The 18,904-nt window shown below is 47.4% G+C and overlaps 1 protein-coding gene across 4 annotated transcripts in view; it reads left to right on the top strand.

Annotated features, from left to right (window-relative positions):
* Positions 1-9,583, top strand: part of Kiaa1549 (KIAA1549 ortholog) — a 126,930-nt gene extending 117,347 nt beyond the window's left edge. For 2 of the 4 annotated variants that reach the window (XM_041675475.1, XM_041675474.1), the window contains exons 19-20: positions 1,452-1,597; positions 4,099-9,583. In XM_041675475.1, coding sequence (XP_041531409.1) covers positions 1,452-1,597; positions 4,099-4,305 — 353 coding nt within the window. In that variant the 3' untranslated portion in view covers positions 4,306-9,583. Of the gene's footprint in view, positions 1-1,451; positions 1,598-4,050 lie in introns of all 4 variants that reach the window. The other 2 variants (XM_041675473.1, XM_041675472.1) reach the window with 1 other exon arrangement.
* Positions 9,584-18,904: the final 9,321 nt, after the last annotated feature.

Below are 18,904 nucleotides of genomic sequence, written 5' to 3'. Positions count from 1 at the left end.
TATCCCTCCCTGCTGACCAAAGATGTGAGGAACTGAGGCCCAGCAGGGGCAAGAGCCCTCTCTGGAGGACAATGGAAGACAAGGGCTTGTCAGCTGTGGGGATCCGCCAGGCTCTAAGCCCAGTCGGCTGGAAGCCTGCACTGTTTTGTTAAGGGATCAAAGCAATAGTCAAAGTCGGAGCTACGTTGGGATTTTAGCCACTGTGTGTCTTAACACAAAAGGTACGCTGTAATCCCTTCCTGGGTCACATCTGTAACCTCTAAAGATGAGCTCAGCCCGTGTCTGTGGAGCCGCCAGTGCCGGCGTTGGTGGATGATTTTCTCCTGCGGCAGTCTTTGTTTGCAGACCGGGGCTCACGTGGAACTCATTGCCCTGGCTGAGACCCAGACTTTTTCCCCTGATCATCAGTTATTGCCGTATGTCCAAATAGAACCATTAAAGAGTTCCTTTTAAAATGTAGTCTGTTAGCTGAGGGTAACTGGACAGGATGACAATGGGCCAAATGGAGAGGCCGCACGACCCCAAGCTCCCCCAGAGAGCTTCTGTGCCATGGATAAACTCGATGATCCTAGGAGTGTTTAGAACTGTGTACTGTATTTCACAGCGCTCGGGTTGTAGGAGCTGGGATGTAGCTCACTGGCTGGTAGAGAGAGCACTTACCTAGCAGATACAAGATCCTGGACTCGGTCCTTCACGCCACCAGAAAATACAACAAAGATTCTTTTCTTGCTTGATTGCATTGTAAGGGTGTTTCCATGTGCCAGGTGCTGACGAGAGAGAGAGAGAGAGAGAGAGAGAGAGAGAGAGAGAGACAGAGAGAGAGACAGAGAGAGAGAGAGACAGAGAGAGAGACAGAGAGAGAGGGGAGAGAGACTCGGCTTGTGTGCACACCCAAGCTGATGTCTGGGTGTGAGGAATTAGCGAGCTTGGCCTTGCCTTCACCGCCTCTTGCCCATAAGCTAGCGAGCGGGGTTGCTTGTGCTGTGGCTGTTGTTGGAACCATACAGTGTAAGTTCAGTGTTCTGGATTGAAGTAATTTTATCACCTGCTTTTTAAGGAAAAAAAAAAAAAAAGCACATCAAGCATTCGGGTCTTTGTGAATCTCAACTTTTTACAAGCAGGAAGGTGCCAGGCTTCAGCTTTACAGCCTCAAAGCACTTTGCCCCTTTCCAGTCACCTTCTGTGATCCCTCATCCCCACACATCTGATGGCGGCAGCGGTGGGTTAGGAGCCTTGTGTCAGCATCATGTGCAGGGGAAGGAAAGCCGCCCTCCCGCCTGCTTTCTTAGGAAACGACCCTTCTGGAGATGTTTGAGATCAGCACAGGGTTTGAAAAACACGTGCCTTTCCCTCTCCTTGAAGAAGCCCGTGGGCAGAGCTGAAGGTGTGCTCGGCAGCCTCCCTTTGATGTGCTGTGGACGCTGACCTGGTCGCTGCTGTGTTCCTTCCAGGTTCCCAGATCCAGCACCTGACACAGGTGGGAATCGCAAGCAGAATTGGGGTCCAGCCCGTGGAAATTCCTCCTGGCAGAGGCAGCCAGTATGGGGGACCAGGCTGGCCTGTGTACGGGGAGGAGGAGGCAGGGCGAAGAGAAGCCGTGAGTACCTGGGGCTTGGACATCCACTGGGGCTCACATGGTCGCTCTGTTTTTAAACGCTGTGCTAACTGCGGCTCCCACCTCTTCGCTCCTCTTGCCTTAACTTGGTTGGGCTTGCAGTTTGGTAAACTCCCTTCCACATGTGGCTTGGCTGTGATTCTCCTTGAGACAGGTTTCAGGTTTCAAGTTGTGGATCTGAATACAATCCAGACTTCTTCTCTGGTGTGGTCACTGTAGCGTTTCACACTCTTGCCTTCTCTGTACCCCTACAGTGCTGATGGCACTCCCACCTTGACCAGCATCTGGGATGGTTTTGCATTAAGTGCCTGACTTGGGGCATTTCAAGGCATCCGTCATTCTTTGGGTTTCTAGCTGCTCAGGCTGAGCACCATTAATCTCTGCCAGGACTTTTCTTATTTTCTCGAGAATTTTATGGGTCTGGAGAGCTCATCAGTGGCTAAGATTGCTGTTCAATCAGGAGGACCAGAACCCATGTCCAGTAGCTCTCCAGCTGGACATAAGTTTGGCTCCAATGGATCTGATGCCCTCTTCTGGCCTCACTGGGAACACAGTGACACACACACACACACACACACACAAACACACACTGACATATGTGCAGGCACACACAGAGACACACAAACACAAATAAAGAAAATAACTATTTTTTTAAAGAATTTTCTATCTTCACATAAGCAATCTGATTTTGAGAATGCAAACTTGAAAATGCTTTTGTTCTCATTGCTGTTACCTTCTTGGTGGCCATGGTAACATTATTGGCCATATTAAATTCCTCTCATAGTTAGAAGTTTGTTTGTTTTGTTTGTTTGTTTGAGACAGGGTTTCACTGTGTGGACACGGCTACCTTGCTGGGACTAACAGCGTGCACTACCACTGCCCAGCCAATCAGAAGCTTTTACTTGGTGAAAGGAAGCTTAACTCTAAGAGTGTGGTTTTCCACTAAAAGACTTTTACTAGACTTAATAGCCTCAGGCGTTTGCTTAAAGTGTTCTGTGCTCGGCTTCATTTTATGAAGTACTGTGGGCTTTCTGCTAGGTCCGGCAGTGTTCGCTTGAAGTACCTCTCATCACGGTGTGGGGACGTGAGAAGTGGAAATAGTCAGGGCCAGAAGGCCGTGTTTGCCCCACATTTAGAACACTGAGCTAGTGTACTGGCCTGCACACTGATTTAGTGAAAACATGTATGCTGATTGACCTATAATTTAGTGCACTGACCTGTGATTTAGCATACCGAGCTGTACAGTGATGGAGTTCACTGACCTGTGATTTAGCATACCGAACTGTACACTGATGGAGTTCACTAATCTGAGATCCTTATTTTTTTTAACTGCAAAAAAAGAAAAATAGTCACTGAAAAATATAATCGTTCTTACCAAAATAATGCCAAATCCATCGATAGTCTGCCGTATCAGAAAAACCAAATGTCTTCTAGTAAAAATAGCCTACTTTTTCTTTCTTTTTTTTTTCTTTTTTTTTTTTGAGACAGGGTTTCTCTGTGGTTTTGGAGCCTGTCCTGGAACTAGCTCTTGTAGACCAGGCTGTGAGTCTCGAACTCACAGAGATCCGCCTGCCTCTGCCTCCCGAGTGCTGGGATTAAAGGCCTGCGCCACCACCGCCCGGCTTAAAATAGCCTACTTTTTAAAAAGGTTCTAAGAGCGCATGACAGAGAACTGTTGGCTAAGGCGGAGGAGGAGGGTGGGTGTGAGGAACTTGCCTGTGATCTCAGCAATTGAGGAGTGGAGGTTAGAAAGTGATGGGGCCTACGGATAAGAACACTGACTCAAAAACAGAAGAGACGGGAAATGACCTGGTGGTTGGCCTTAGCCTTGAGGTCCCAGTATGTTCTTATGTATACTCTCTGGGCGCCAGAACAGAGGCATGGATTCTCATTGTGCCCTTTTAGTGGTTCCTTAGCTGCCTCCACTCTGGGATGTCACCCTATGTAGGTTTCCCCCACTTTTCCTTTCAAACTCCTAGTCTTTCTCTGTTCTCCCCAAGAAGCCCTGGAGCAGCTCCTGTCTGTACCCACTCACCCCACACTCAGCACACAGGGACTTGGGTGGCAGGGGTCACGCTGGAGAGCGGAGGGAGTTGGTGGGAGATGGGAGAACAGCTTGGCATCCCTGGACCACTGGAGAGTGGAGGGAGTTGGTGGGAGATGGGAGGAGGACGGCTTAGCATCCCTGGACCACTGGAGAGTGGAGGGAGTTGGTGGGAGATGGGAGGAGGACGGCTTAGCATCCCTGGACCACTGGAGAGTGGAGGGAGTTGGTGGGAGATGGGAGGAGGACGGCTTAGCATCCCTGGACCACTGGAGAGCAGAGGGTATTGGTGGGAGATGGGAGGGCGGCTTAGCATCCCTGGACCAGTGTCAATTTGCTTCTTCTTTTGTTTCCGCAGGGAAAGTGTAATAACATTTACCATGTCTTTCAGACCCACATGCTCGGACATCAAGAGTATTCTTCTTCACCGCTGTTTCAGGTGCCAAGGACTTCGGGCAGGGAGCCCTCAGCTCCTCCCGGGAACCTCGCCCACCGAGGACTTCAGGGCCCCGGGCTGGGTTACCCTACCAGCTCCACAGAGGACCTCCAGCCTGGCCATTCCTCCGCCTCCCTCATCAAAGCGATCCGCGAGGAGCTCCTGCGGCTCTCCCAGAAACAGGGCTCAGTACAGAACTTCCACAGCTGATCAGCCTCCCTTGCAGGTTTGCCAAGTATCTGCTTCCTGTGGAAGCAAGACCAAAAGGAAATCAACTGAGTGGGTGTTTGTAAGAGTCGGAAGCAGCATCTCCGGGCAAACCGCCCGAGGAATGGAAGAAGTTGCGATTGTAGAAGATGCCAGAAAGACAACTCATGGTTCTTCGCCGAGTTAGCAATTTGGTGGCCACTTGGATTCAGTCAAGAAGTGTGTACTTTGGGCTAAGAGCCAGCTCTTCACACGCACACACACACACACACACACACACACACACACACATACACATGAAAGAGAGAGAGAAACCAAAACCCAGACCTAAACTAACAAAAATGTGTTAGTCTCTTCTTTCAAAGGCAAAAGATTAAAACCTATAGGTTTGGTTAGGGATGGAGGGGGCAGCGTTCCCATGGGAGTCTGACCCAACACACCCGCTGCTCTGCTTCCTGAGAAGAGAGATTTCAAGACATTTTAGTCACAGCTTGGTCCCTCTTTTCCTCCGTGGGAACTTATTTAATAGCAACGTTAACAACAAGACACCCTGAGACTGTTTGGTAATCTAAAACGCTACTGGTGAGAAACCTAGTGACGGGTTGTGGAGCCTGGTGATTCCAGACAAAGCCATCGCCTGTGTTCTTTCTCCTTCTTCTGGTGCTACAGCTCCGAGGGCCCTTCACCTTTCTGTCTGTGAGATTCCACTGTGGCTTTTGCCGTAGGAGAGTATGATGGCGGTTTTGTTGTGTTCTGGGGGTGGGGGGAAGAAAAGGAAAAAGGAACTGCGTTGGGGAGGGGGAAGCTTAATATTTATTTGGTTATTCAAAATACATATCAGAGTTTAGATTTCCGGTCTTAGTTGTATTTGCTGTTTATTCGTTGGGCTCGCCAGCCCTTGGTGACATGGTGGCGCATCTTGTCCATCCTACAGAACGAGACTGTTGGGTGTCCTCGCTGCCAGGTCTTGGCAGCTTGCTTACAGTTTGCTCACAGATTATGTTTGAATGAGAAGTCTTACGGAAGCAGACATTGTTTTCAGTGATTCTCGGGACCGCCCGATTGTCCTGAGTCTACCCTTACTAGTCAGGTTCCCTGAGCTCCAGCCTGGAAGTGGGCTTATGTTCCTATCGGCTCCGTAATGACCGAAGAAATACAGGGTTTTGAGACTACAAAGGAAATGGAAGCTCCCCCATTTCTGATCTTGCTATTATTTTTTTTTTTTTGCCCCAAAACTGTCTTACTCTGGGTCAGAGAGAGGTCATCTCACAGGTCACTCCTGAAGTCAGGGCACTCAGCCTCTGACATTATTCTCAATGGCATTCTGTATTCTGGTGCCCAAGTGAGACTCTGGGACATTGCAGACTAACGGGAGTCCCACCCCGAGCCTCTTCATCACAACAGATAATGGGGTCGAGTTTGGGGTGGGGAGGGTTGGCCTAATCAGAACCTGTATGTCTGGGCAAGGTTTAAGAACACGAGAACAGCTTGAACAAGCTCCCAGGCCGTGTGCCTGGTGGCAGAATTATTTCTGCCCTTCTTAGTCAATCTCAGGACACACAGTTGGTCCAGCCAGTGCTTATGTGCACACTTCAGATGAGAGAGCGTGCAGGAGGGGGCCCACACTCATCTTCAGGTGGCCCGCAGTCTACAGAGCATAGGGAGGAGACCCTGTTCTGGGTTTATTTGTTAATCCTGGTTTAGTAGATCCTCCTCTTCCCAAGCCACTCAAAAGTACAAGTCTCAAGTATTCAGGCAGAATTTTATGATGACACCTTGTGAGAAATTCAGATCCTACAACACAGAATAAATGGCCCTTTCTCACCCAGCGTCTTGAGTGTTTTGGACACTGAGCATCCTAAGAATGATCATCTCCTTTGTACACTGCTAAAATAAGCCTCGGTGTCAGAGGATGTGGTGACAACAGCAATTTCGATGCCTTTGAAATTACAATAAAGGGATTCTACCTGTGTTTTTATTCTTAGAGCAGATACACCTTTCAGCGGGTGTCACAACCAAAGGTGGGGTGTAGTTTGTCACGCTGACCTTTTGGGAGCTCCCGCGCTCGGTTGTTGGTTATGGAAAGCACACTCAGTTTACACTCCTTTCCCCTAAACACCTGCCGCGGCAGGTTTACCACACTTGAACTGCTGTGGGATATGCCAGGCCACGGGTGTCCGGTCACTCATCCAGTGTGCTCCCCTGAAGATGGTCGTCCTGTTCAACGTGGGTAATTTTGGTGTTCCACATATAAAGCACCCCAAAATAAAAGTTAAGTTTAATATCTGTCCTTTGCTCCTAATTTTACGAGTTCTGTTGAGAAACACAAACTTGCTGTAAGTCTGAGACAGCATTTTAGGACAGTGTGCTTGGAGACGTGCTTTTTGGAAGTCTCCTTTGTTACTAATCCCTTGTGTCCGGTTCCTTTGGAATGTCATTCCTGTTTACCCCCCCCCCCCCCCACGCACACCTCATAGGATCTGCTTCTCAGGATCAAGTGTGATTCTGCCTGCAAATGCCCCTTGAGGAGGGAGCCTCCGTCACTGTGGACATGAAAGATGTCATCTGTGTGAATGTTCTGGCGTGGATGGTGTGTTACGCTGTGATCTGCCAGTATCTGGGTTCACATGTAGGCAGTCAGACCCACACTGAGAGCCCAGCGTGACCCCTCTCACTGCTGGTGTGCTTCAGAGTGACCACTTTCTCTGTTGACTCCAAAGGTTCCCCCGAAGCATCCTTTTTTTGCTCCTGACTTTCTGCAGTTTCTGATACTATGTAGGTCAGCAGACATGATCCCTGTCTTCTGAGGGAGCTGAGACTCTAATCTGGATAGTGCAGATAGTTATAAAAGCTGGACGCTCCAGATAAGCAGCGTGGGCTAGATATCCATAGCATGCAAAGGACACAGGTGTGTTGGGTATTTAGAAGTCATCGAAGTCACATGTTTGGGGTTGATGAGATCTTAGGGGAGAAGTCAACTGTGGAAGCCACTTTGATGTTACTCAAGCCAGTAATGGTATGGCAGGGGGTAAGTCCCACAGTTGTCCTGGGAAAAGGTTTAAAAATTGGGTACTCTAAGCCAGGTGGTGGCGCTTGCCTTTAATCCCAGCACTTGGGAAGCAGAGACAGATCTCTGTGAGTTCGAGGATAGTCTGGTCTACAGAGTGAGTTCCAGGACAGGCTCCAAAGACACAGAGAAACCCTGTCTCAAAAAAATAAAAAGGAAGAGAGAAAGAAGAAGAATTGGGTACTTACTCTGTCGCCGAAAGTGACCTCGCTCTTGAGCTGAGATAGCGTGAACACTCAATCCTTAACTGCACTGTATGAGACGTTTCAGAAGAGGAAGCAGAGTGAGGAAACCAGTCTGGTAAGGCAGCAAGCAAATGGCCAGGCTGGTGAGGCTCTGCCTCGCTAGGAAGAGCGGCGTGGGAAGGGAGATCAGAGTTCAAGAACTGTTGATGTCTGGTCTAAAGTAAGTCAGTGGTGTTGACACGGACCCTTAGCTTGTGACGGATCTCGATGGCCCTCTGTGGTCTTTAGCAGGTTGTGGATAAGTACATCTGGTTTTACACCACCATGTTTTCCTCCAGTTTTCATTTCACTTCCGAGCGTGTGTTGATTTTGATGCACAATGACTTTTAAGCAGTTGGGTTTTGGCCAAGCGGAATTTTTGAAGACAGGAGGCCTGTGACCCAAAGCGCGCCCAGGTCTCGTATGCCTGGAAGGCTTCCGGCTGAAACCAGCAAACCCCTGTTTTCTTGTCTACAATGTTTACTGCAGTTTCAGGTCTTGGTGAGTGCTCTAGACACCAAGCCAGTCCCCAGACACTAGTCTGTTTTGGGAGGACTTCACGAGTTAATCATTCGTTAGGCCTGCCTTGACCCCTTCACCCTGGATTCTTAGGTGGGAATGAATTAGACACTTGGACGAATGTTGGATCGAGGTTCTGGGCACAGGGCCGGGTGCTCCTGTCTTTACTAAGTTCACTGCTAGTGGAGTTTTTGCCCTGCCGTTTCTACCTCCAAAGCGAGGCTCCAGAGCTTGTCAGCAGAGCCTGCACCTCCACAGCTGGTCCAAGCAGGCGTAGGAGGAAGTCCACTTCGCCCGTGGGCACAAACAGGTCTGAATGGGACAGTCCCTGGAGCTTCGCCATTTAGTCCAGCCCTTTAGAGGCATTCCCGGAACAGGTGAGAGGGTTTCTGTGGGCCTCTGTTTTAACATTCTCATGGAACACATAGGCTTCTGCGCGTCACCTAGTAAACAAGAGCCTCGCACATTTCAGGTGTTTTGTTTTGAAGGGGAGGGGGCTGGAAGAGGGTGGTGATTGTGGGTGTTTAAGCTAGAATTCTTTTGTCCACGTTAAAAAGACTCGAAAACTGAACCATCGTGGTACAGTGTTAATTCACGCCCGGTGTGTGTAACAGGACACTGGACAATTAAGAACACACAGCAGCATTGTAGTGTAGAAAAGGAATAGTAAATGTCTTTGGGAACACGAATCGGTTAGGAACCAGCCAGGATACTCCTCCCAGGTCGGTGTCCCGCCCGGCAGGTCACATCCAGGCTCCTTTTTGCTTCCTTCCTCTGGGTTTCTCTGCTTCAGGGCCACTTCAGTGATTTACTTGGAGCATCACTGAGTCTTTTCTCACACCCTTAGATACCAAGTACTCATGACGCGGCTTGGGGATCATAGGGCTAAGCTAAAGCTAGACGCCCTGTTCTTCCCCCGTGCTAGGAAAAGAAGCAGGAGGTGCCAGAGGAGCCAAGGTTTCTGGTCCTTAATTCGGTCGTTCTGAGCCTATCAGGGAGTTGGTTCAGAAACGATTATAGAAAGGCTCTAAGTTCTGCTCTCCTCTTTGCAGAGCTCGCTGTAGAGTAGAGAGGAGCAGAGACGGGAGCTAGCCTTAGCAGGGAAGCTTGCTCTGCCTGGCTGCAGGGAGTCTGGCTTGCCTCCAGCTTGGTTGAGGTCGGTGCTAGCAGATGCGTGCTAATATACAAAACTGCAGAGCAAATTGGGCCACCTGTGGCATCAAGACTGCAACTTGACAATCATGGTTTGCTGATCTCAAACGGGCACTCAGATCTCAGTATGGGTGTGTAATTTGGCGATTGAGCCCGCCCTCCTATTTGTCGGTCACGTTTCTACCCTTCAATTAGCTGCACTGTTTTCTAATGTGCTGTAGAGTTTGGAAATAATTTATGCAGTGTTTGGTTCCCATGTTTACAATTTTTACAGCTTTCTTAGCATTTTAAATGGAAATGTCAATAAATGCTACGAATTGGTGTCGAAGCGTTTGGTTCATTCCTTTGCAACACAATTGTGTTATACTGTGTCAAACGTGGTTACGCGTGCTGAGGTGACCTTTTGTTCTTTTTGAGTGCCTGCTGAGAACTCGTTTCTAGTGTGGTTTTCCAGGGACTTCGGTCAACAGCATTCCACTCAGCTGAGCTGGCAGAATCGTCCCCACTTGCAGCCGTGGTGCCCTGTCCGCGTTACAGCTGCCCACTGGCCCAGCTGCTGCCCCTCTAAGCAGATTGGAAAGGATGCCATGGGTTAAAGGTGCAAACTAGAAGAGCAAAGTTGATTCCACCTTGAAAAGAGAATAGGGCACACTCTAGGGGATTTTTTTGGAAACTCAAGAAGATGAAACTCCCTGGCAACTCAAAGCAGAACAATTCAGAACACAGGGGAACCCAGCAACTAAGAAAGACATGGGATCCTGGGTAGCGTCCTGGGACCACAGACACGGAAATGCTGATGAAGTCCAGTCTGTAGATTTTCTATGTTGCCAGTTTTGTATAAAAGACCTCACTAGTAGGGGAGCTATAAAAAAAAAGATACAGAAAGCAAACAAAGTAGTGTAAACAAACTAATCTTGTCAGCTAGAGCCCATAGGGGATTGTCCTGGCTGTTGCAATCCTGCCCTAAGCATGCTAGTCCAGGACCTGCCACACTTCTTTGAGGGCATGGCTCCTATTCATGGTGAAGGAAGAGCTACCAGCTTCAAGACTCAAGAAAGAGACTCTGGAGAAAAATCCAGCCAGGTACAGTGGCACACACCTGTAATCCTGGCATTCCAGAGGCTGAGGCAGGAGCACCATGAGTTTGGGGCCAGTGCAGTCCACATAGTGAGATCCTGTCTCAAGAGTTTAGAGAGTTAATAGCTGAGTGTAGCATGCTTGGGAATATTGATTCAATTCTGAGCACTGCCAGATTAATAGTAATGATGATGATAACCAAAAGAAAATAGTAACCAACAGGCAACATTGGCCAATATGAAGAATCAAATAATTCTAAACATTAAAAAGAATATTTTTCTTTTCTTTCTTTTTTTTCTTTTGCTTGCTTTTTTTTTTTTTTTTTTTTTTTGAGACAGGGTTTCTCTGTGTAGCTATGGAGCCTGTCCTGGAACTAGCTGTGTGGATCAGGCTGGCCTCGAACTCACAGAGATCTGCCTGCCCCTACCTCCTGAGTGCTGGAGTTAAAGGCGTGTGCCACCATTGCCTGACAATAACCTTAATAGTGGGCCAGGGAGATGGCTCAGCACATCTGAAGGTGCAGGCTGTGCAAACATAAAGGCCCAAGTTCAGTCCCAGAACCCAAATAAGAAAGTTGGACGTGGTGACAGACATCTCATCCCAGCACTCCTGCGTCCTGGTGGGAGACAGAAATGGGACAGTCACCCTGAAGCTCTTAGGACGGGAGACCCTGCCTCAACAAGGAAGTTTCCACAGGTATGAGATGGCCAAGTGCGTGCCTGCATTCACACCCCCACCCATTAAATAATCAGCTTAAAATTTAAAGACTTGGCACCTTCCCCTAGGCCTGACCACATGGATCTGACCCCCAGAGATCATACAATAGAAAGAACTAAATCTTGTATGTTGTCCTTGGACCTCCTTGCTGTTGAATACACACACACACGTAATATTTTTTAAAAAAAAATAGATTTAAAAATCTAAAGCAGGTTTGGTGGTCCATGCCTTTAATCCAGCACACAGAAAGCAGAGGCAGGCTGTCAGCCTGGTCTACAGAGTGAATTCCAGGACATCCAGGGCTGTTACACAGAGAAACTCTTACTCAAACCCCTGTCCCAAATCTAATAGCAGGAATAGGACATTGTGAATGTTTAAACAAACCCTGACTCAAACCCCTGCCCCAAATCTATTAGCAGGAATAGGACATTGTGAATGTTTAAACAAACTTGAAAAAAATCTTACAAAGGAAAATAAGAATACACATGAATACGCAATGATTATATATTCCAATATAGCAGACAATTTTCATTAATAAATACTGGGCGTAGGTGTAGCTCAACATTAGTGTGCTTGCTTGGTATATGCAAGATCCTAAGTTTGACCCTTAGCACCACAATATTACAGATAGATAGATGATAGATAGATAGGTAGATAGATAGATAGATACATATAGAGAGATATTATACATATAAATACATATATAAATATACACAGATCTATATATCTGTGTAGATACCTCTGATATATCTATATATCTGTATATCATAATATGTTGTAATGAAGAGGGATTTTTTTTTTAAACAGCAGACATGCTATGGGAGCTGGTGGAATGTATTAATTACCAAGCCAGATTTTACCTGCTCTAAGTGTAAACAGGTCCAAAGTACCAGGAGGGCAGTCACTAGGAACAGCTTCAGCTTTGAAGGTCAGTCTGCTCCCACACCCAAGTGGTGGTCATTTCTTGCCCCTCCCTCTCCTGGTGTGTGCCTCCCTACCCAGCACAGCTTGAGGGGAGGCAGAAACAGGAGCAGGCCAGCTCCTGAGGGAGATCATTTACCAACACCTTGTTATTGCAAGTGCCCTGTTTGTCTAGTAACTTGATTCCTCGGTGGGTCTCCGCCGTTTTCTCAGCTCCCACGTCTGTCCGTTCAGGCCTGAATGCGGGTAGGGTGTGTTTGACTCCGCTGATGTCAAGATGGAAAGATCACAGAGGCAGGTCTGGGTGAACCACATTTGTGTAGCTACCGCTGTACTGTTTGTAGTGCTCACACTACCGCATAGCACCATGACAAACCAACCCTATTTAAAAGCTTACATGGTAGCAAGGGAGGGCCTGGGAGCAAAAATATTTGGATTGGGGTTCTGTGATGTGGTCATGAGACTCAATAAGTGGTTTCTTTCATTTAATATTTTAAAATTCTGAAGAAAACATTAGGGCAGAGTTTAAGGGGAAAGGAATTACAGCAGAAATGGGTTGGTGTGTTTCAGTCAAAGTAAGTAGGTTGTTTTTTTCTTGTCTGTTTGTTTTTTTATTTTTTTGTAGTTTATTTAACTTTTATTTTATGTGCATCAGTGTGAAGATGTCAGGTCCCCTGGAACTAGAGCTACCATGTGGGTGAGCTACCATGTGGGTGCTGGGAATTGAACCCGGGTCCTCTGGAAGAGCTGTCAGTGCTCTTAACCACTGAGCCATATCTTCAGCCCCGTGTCTGTTTTTTTGAGACAGGGTTTCTCTGTGTAGCTATGGAGCCTGTCCTGGAACTAGCTTTTATAGACCAGGCTGGCTTCAAACTCACAGAGATCTGCCTGCCTCTGCTTCCTGAGTGCTGGGATTAAGGGTGTGTGCCACCACTTAGTGGGTAGTTTTTTCAATGTTAGTTCTGTGCTATGGCCTTAAGCAGAAGCTAGATATGCTAATTTTAGCAGAATCCAAAGACCAGGCAAGATTTAGAACTTCAAAAGCTGTAAGAAGAGAATGCTCACTGCCTCAGTTTGAAGTCTGAGGACCACTAGCCCAGTGAAATGGCTCACTGGGTAAAGGAGCCTGCTGCCAGTCGGGCCTGAGGACCTGAGTTCCATCCCCAGCCCCACGTGGTGAAAGACCCTCCACAAGCATTGTCACCACAGACATACACAAAGATAAGTGAAATCTGGGGACCAGTGTGCTCATGTCACAGATATTATTAGTGAGACAAATCTGATTTACAAATTATCAGTAATGGGGAGCTGGAGAGATGGCTCAGAGGTTAAGAACACTGACTGCTCTTCCAGAGGTCCTGAGTTCAATTCCCAGCAACCACAAGGTGGCTCACAGCCATCTATAATGAGATCTGGTGCCCTCTTTTGGCATGCAAGCATACATGGAAGGAATGTTGTATACATAATAAATAAATAAATCTTTAAAAAATGATCAGTGATGTTAAACATTTTTGAGACACAACAAATTTAAATGAGATAGTCAACATATGAAACCGGTGATCTTTAATGGTGTTCTGTTTTGTTTTGCTTTGTTTTTTTGTTTTTTGTTTTTTTGGTTTTTGAGGCAAGGTTTCTCTTTGCAGCCCTGGCTGTCCTGGAGCTTGCTCTGTAGACCAGGCTGGTCTTGAACTCACAGATTCATCTGTCTCCGTCTCCTGAGCACTAGGATTGAAGGCGTGCACCACCACGGCCTGGCAATCTTTAACCGTTTTACCTTTTCTGACCCAAAGTCTACATGGCATTAATGAAGAAAACAAAAGCTACTATAACTACACTGAAGATGCCAGCATCAAAATTCTAGTAAATTTTAGGCTTTTAAAAAAGCTAGGTGGGGAATGGAGGGTTGTCTTAGTGGTTGGGAGCACTGAATGCTCTTGTAGAGGACTTAGACTCAGTTCCCTGCACCCATTTAGTGGCTGCCCACAAATCCAGTTTCAGGGAATCTAATGCCCTGCTTGACCTCTGAGGGAAGCAGGAACACAGGTGGTACACATATCTATGCAGACAACACTCACACACGTACAAATAAATACTTTTGTAGGTAAGAGCTAGAGAGATGGCTCAGTGGGCAAAGTGCTTGCTGTACATAAGGATCTGAGGTTGGGGCTCCTCACAGCCAGGTAAAACCCCAGGTGTGCATGTATGACCTATGACCCCTGCACTGGAAGGCATAAACAAGAGAATCCCAGGGGTCTGTGAGTGAGCTCAGGTTTCAGTGACTGTCTCAGAGAATAAGGAGCAATAGAGAAAATCACTCTCTGGCTCGTGTGTGTGCCCACGCGCGCACACACACACAGAGCTTATGCACGCATACACATAAGTAAATGCTGACCGTGTTAATGTTAAAAATGTTCTGTGATTGGGATTGTTCAGCACATTTTTCTTCCAAGCTGACTTCACACTAAGCCGTCCCTATCAACAATATGAATAAAGGTGTGGAGCAAATGAAGGGAAATAGCTGATGGCCACCTCTGGCCTCCACGTGGACCACCACACTAACAAGGACACATGTGTGACCTTCATGGTGTCTTGCTCACAGACCCTCCTCTCTCTTCCACATTCCCAGTGCTTTAAGAAAAGTCTCTGTCCTATGACTGGGATGTGGTAAATGTTCAGTAAATGCATTATGCATTCATCGAAGTATCGGTAGGATTTATATACAGTCTGGTGAGTTTTCGTGTGTCCTCATTGTACACAGTGATGGATCTTGTCGTGTGTAACCTCAGAACCTTGTAACCTCACCTTTCGACCTCCTTTAGTGTCAGGGTGGGTGAGCCTTAAAGGAATCCTGGGGCCTTTGAGAGGAAACAGCCCAGAAGGTCATTCGTTTTAACATTACGTTATTGTTTGATATTTGGGTTTTTTTTCCCTAATATGTAACGTTATCTAAATAGCAAAGTGTTGGAGGCAACTATTATTTTTCTAGAGTATCTCCCTGGATTTTGTTTGCTTTGTTTTTGTACCTTTTAATTAATTTTTTTTCAAGACAGGGTTTCTCTGTGTAGCCCTGACTGTCCTAAACTCAGTCTGTAGACCAGGCTGATCTCAAACTCAGAGATCTGCCTGCCTCTAGCTCCAGAGTGCTGGGATTAAAGGCATGTGCCACCACCAACTAGCAAATTATTTTTCTATTGGATCAGAAATTATTTGGCTGGCCCTTATGTAGACACATGTTTACTATACATAATTTTTCCTGGCCTCATTTTTAAATTGTTACATGTATCCCTAAGTGTGTGTGTGTGTGTGTGTGTGTGTGTGTGTACTAAGTCTGCTAAGTTTGTATGTTACTTGCATGTATTTTTTTCAGGGCTGACCATTTGGTATCGGATAACCAATCTGGGAGCTCATCCCTGGGGAAGGCCATTTCTCCAGCCTTCCCCATTCCTTAGTTGCCTGGAGGTCTTCTTCTAAGATTGAGGCCTCCTGGGCTTTCCCTCCTCCACAGTAGCAGGTCTATTGGTGTCTTGCTTGTTCGGGTCATATTTAGGTACCATGTTGATGAGACTTCCTGGAATTGCTTCCCTGTTGTTTCTAGGAGACATGATCTCCCAGGAGACTTCCAGTTCTGGCTCTCACAGTCTTTCCACCCCTTGTTCTGCAGTTCTTGGGCCAAAAGTATGGAGAGCTTCACAAACGCGTGTCATCCTCACACAAGGGCCGTGCTCGTCTTCCCGGAATTCAGTTGTAGGATATGTGCTGTGGAAGTGTGCACAGAGTATACATAATTTTTTTTTATTTTATTTTTTGAGACAGGATTTCTCTGTAGCTTTGACGCCTGTCCTGAAACTAGCTCTTATAGATCAGGCTGGACTCAAATCCACAGAGATCCACCTGCCTCTGTCTCCAGAGTGCTGGGATTAAAGGCGTGCACCACCACATGGGGCGAGTATACATACATTTTAAGAGGCATTTTATAATCATTTGCTGGCCACCAAACAGACAAGTCATAACTCTTGAGGTATAGCCTTGTGTAGGGTGGGGGAGGGGGAGGTAGAACCCAGTTGCCCCCAGTGCTGCTCTTAGTTTATTCTATGACTCACTGTATTATCCCTGTAGCCAAAGAAAAGAATCCTTTGGGTGGAAAGGGTCCGTTTTCATTTGTATATTAGTTACTTGTCAGTTTAAAAAGGGTTACTGTCTGTTGTGTGGGCTAGCATGGTGACAGAGTGGAGCAGTGGCCACACTGCACACTGTTTTTGTACCCCCATCCTCCTTGCTCCACTTTGCCATCTCTCTTTGTATGAGTTACTTTTTCTTTCCACTTATGTGTTTGGGTGCTTTGCCTGTGTGTACCATGTAAGTGTAGTGCCCAGGGATGTGAGAGGAAGGGGCCAGGTGCCCTGGAACTGGAGTTTCACATGGTTGTAAGTCACCATGTGGCTGCCAGGAATTAGCCAGTGCTCCAGTAACCTGTGACCTCTGTGGCTGGGACCAGACACCAGACAAGCCACTAAGGGGGGAAAGTTCTTTTGGCTCACACTTTGAGGCTACAACCATCCTGGCGAGGAAATCATGCAGAGGAGTGAGGCAGCTGGTTACATTATATCCACAGCAGAGAAGCGGGGAGGGGAGGGGAGAGAGAGAGCCTCAGTTTCCAGCACCCATGTGGTGGCTCAGCACCATCTGCAACTCCAGTTCCTGGGCATTCAGCATCATCTGCTGACCTCTGCAGGCACCAGGCACACACATGGTGCACAGACATGCAGGCAGGCAAAACACTCATAGAATGAGTAAATCTAGTAAAATAAAATCCAAATTGACCTAGTCAGCTCGCATCATCTCGGGTCTCATGGATTCCCGTAGATGCAGGTCAAAATTACATGTATGCATGACGTTAATGTCTGGTGAAGCACCTCTGGCATGTATGCATGACGTTAAATGTCATGTGTAGCGCCTCTGGGTGAAAAGGCATCAAATGTTGCCACCCTTTTCTCATCCCTAGGTGCGGATTTCCTTCTCTGCAGATGCATCCCGCCACACCCACTGTGTTCAGGGTTCACCTCTCCCAGTCCCTGTCCCTTGAGTCCTTTCTGGGGGAATTGCCCTCAGAAGGTTGGGGAATGAGAGCTGTGCTTGTTCCTGTTGATCTTGAACCTTCTAGTGACTTCTATCCAGAGAGACAGGTAAGAAGGCTGCCTCTCTGAATGCCTGGAGATGTTGGGGGCTCTGCTTGTCTCCCCGGAGATTCAGTTCTTACAGCAATTCATCGAATCTGGGAAATTGGTATCAAGACGTTTAAAAGAATTTAACAACCATTAAAAAACCTCTTCCTTGGGGGCTGGAGAGATGGCTCAGAGGTTAAGAGCATTGCCTGCTCTTCCAAAGGTCCTGAGTTCAATTCCCAGCAACCACATGGTGGCTCACAACCATCTGTAATGGGGTCTGGTCCCCTCTTCTGGCCTGCAGACATACACACAGACAGAATATTGTAAACATAATAAATAAATAAAATATTTTTTTAAAAAAAAAAAAAAACCTCTTCCTACCTGACCCATGTTTTCTGGTGTCTTAGAAAGTCAGAGTGGTCAGGAATGCATCAGCAAGGGTCTCGGGTCACTGTTTGGTGTATACCTCCATATTCAGCTTGGGAACCCGAAGCCCGTGTCTCTTTGCACACTTCCAAACCGAGCTGCGGCTTGTGCCCTATGGGTCAGTCCTGGTGGTCTCATTCTGCCCCAGAGTCATCATTTCAATCACGGCTCCCAGCCCTACCATGTCCTTAATGTACTGAAACATGGCACAATTTTGTACCTAGCACTGCATACCCAGGCTGCGTGTGGTGGTACATACCTACAATCCCAGACTGGCGGGGGTGGAGGGGAGGCAGGGGGATTGGAAGTTCAAGGCTAGCCTGGGCCATGAGAAACCAGTTCTCAGTTATATGTGGAGTTCACAGGCCAGCCTGGATTACAAGAGATTTTTGTCTCAAAAACAAAACAAAAAAATTAAACAGGCAAAACAAAGCTGCAGATGAAATCCGTAAGAGTGAGGCGGCTCACATGGGAAAGACAAGCCACGTGCCCACCACCTCCCACATAACAGTCCAAACTGCTGGGTGGGTTTTCTCGGCTCGAGTGTTAAACCACTGGCTGGATCTAATTCTTACATAAGAAAGTTGATACTTAGTAAAGTGATGTATTTCTGGTCACATCGGCCAGAATACTAAATCTCTCATCTTTTAAAAACAAGTACTTGAGCCTGGAGAGACTCAGCAGTCAAGAGCACTTGTTACTCTTGCAAAGGACCTGGGTTCAGTCCAGGCACGTACATGGTGGCTCATGGCCATCTCGAACTCCAGTCCCAGGGGATAGGACACCCTCTAGGAGCACTGTACACACGTGTACATGAGCTCATGCAAGTGCACACGCATACACGTGAAAAGAAAAAAACTAAGTAACTAAAACAGGTGGGGCTGGACAGCCAGAGAGACGCAGAGAAGAAAGATGGAGGGTGGGAGGAACTGGGCTTGGGAAGGAGGCGGGATGAGTTGGGGTGCTGTTCCCACTTCAGGATGATTGCTGTGCCCTTGCCTGGAGTAGGTGGAGCCAATATCCTGCTTTTCAAATCTGTCCCCTAAAAGACTGCACCCACAAGAAAGCTCGGGGTAGAAGAGGAGCGGCACCGTAGGGACCCTGAAAAATGGAGGTTGTTCAGACAGCTCTGGCCTCGCCTTCCCCACTTTGGAGAAGCAGCTGAAGTGGGCATGCGTGCAGCAATGAGGGCGTGCTCCACAGCAAAGTGCGCGCGTAGCTTATGCAATGACCTGGATTTGCTCGACAGCACCGAAGCCATAACAAAGGAGCCAGAGACATCGAGGAGCAAATGACTTTAAAAGTGGCAGAAGCCCTGCTTCTCGAAAGCTCCT

This window comes from Microtus oregoni, unplaced genomic scaffold (assembly GCF_018167655.1).
Source record: "Microtus oregoni isolate MIOR12 unplaced genomic scaffold, Mior012 000026F_ref0000081, whole genome shotgun sequence".
In the NCBI taxonomy this organism is placed as follows: domain Eukaryota; kingdom Metazoa; phylum Chordata; class Mammalia; order Rodentia; family Cricetidae; genus Microtus; species Microtus oregoni.
Note: the sequence above shows the minus strand (reverse complement) of the source record. Positions and strands in the feature narration are given on the sequence as shown.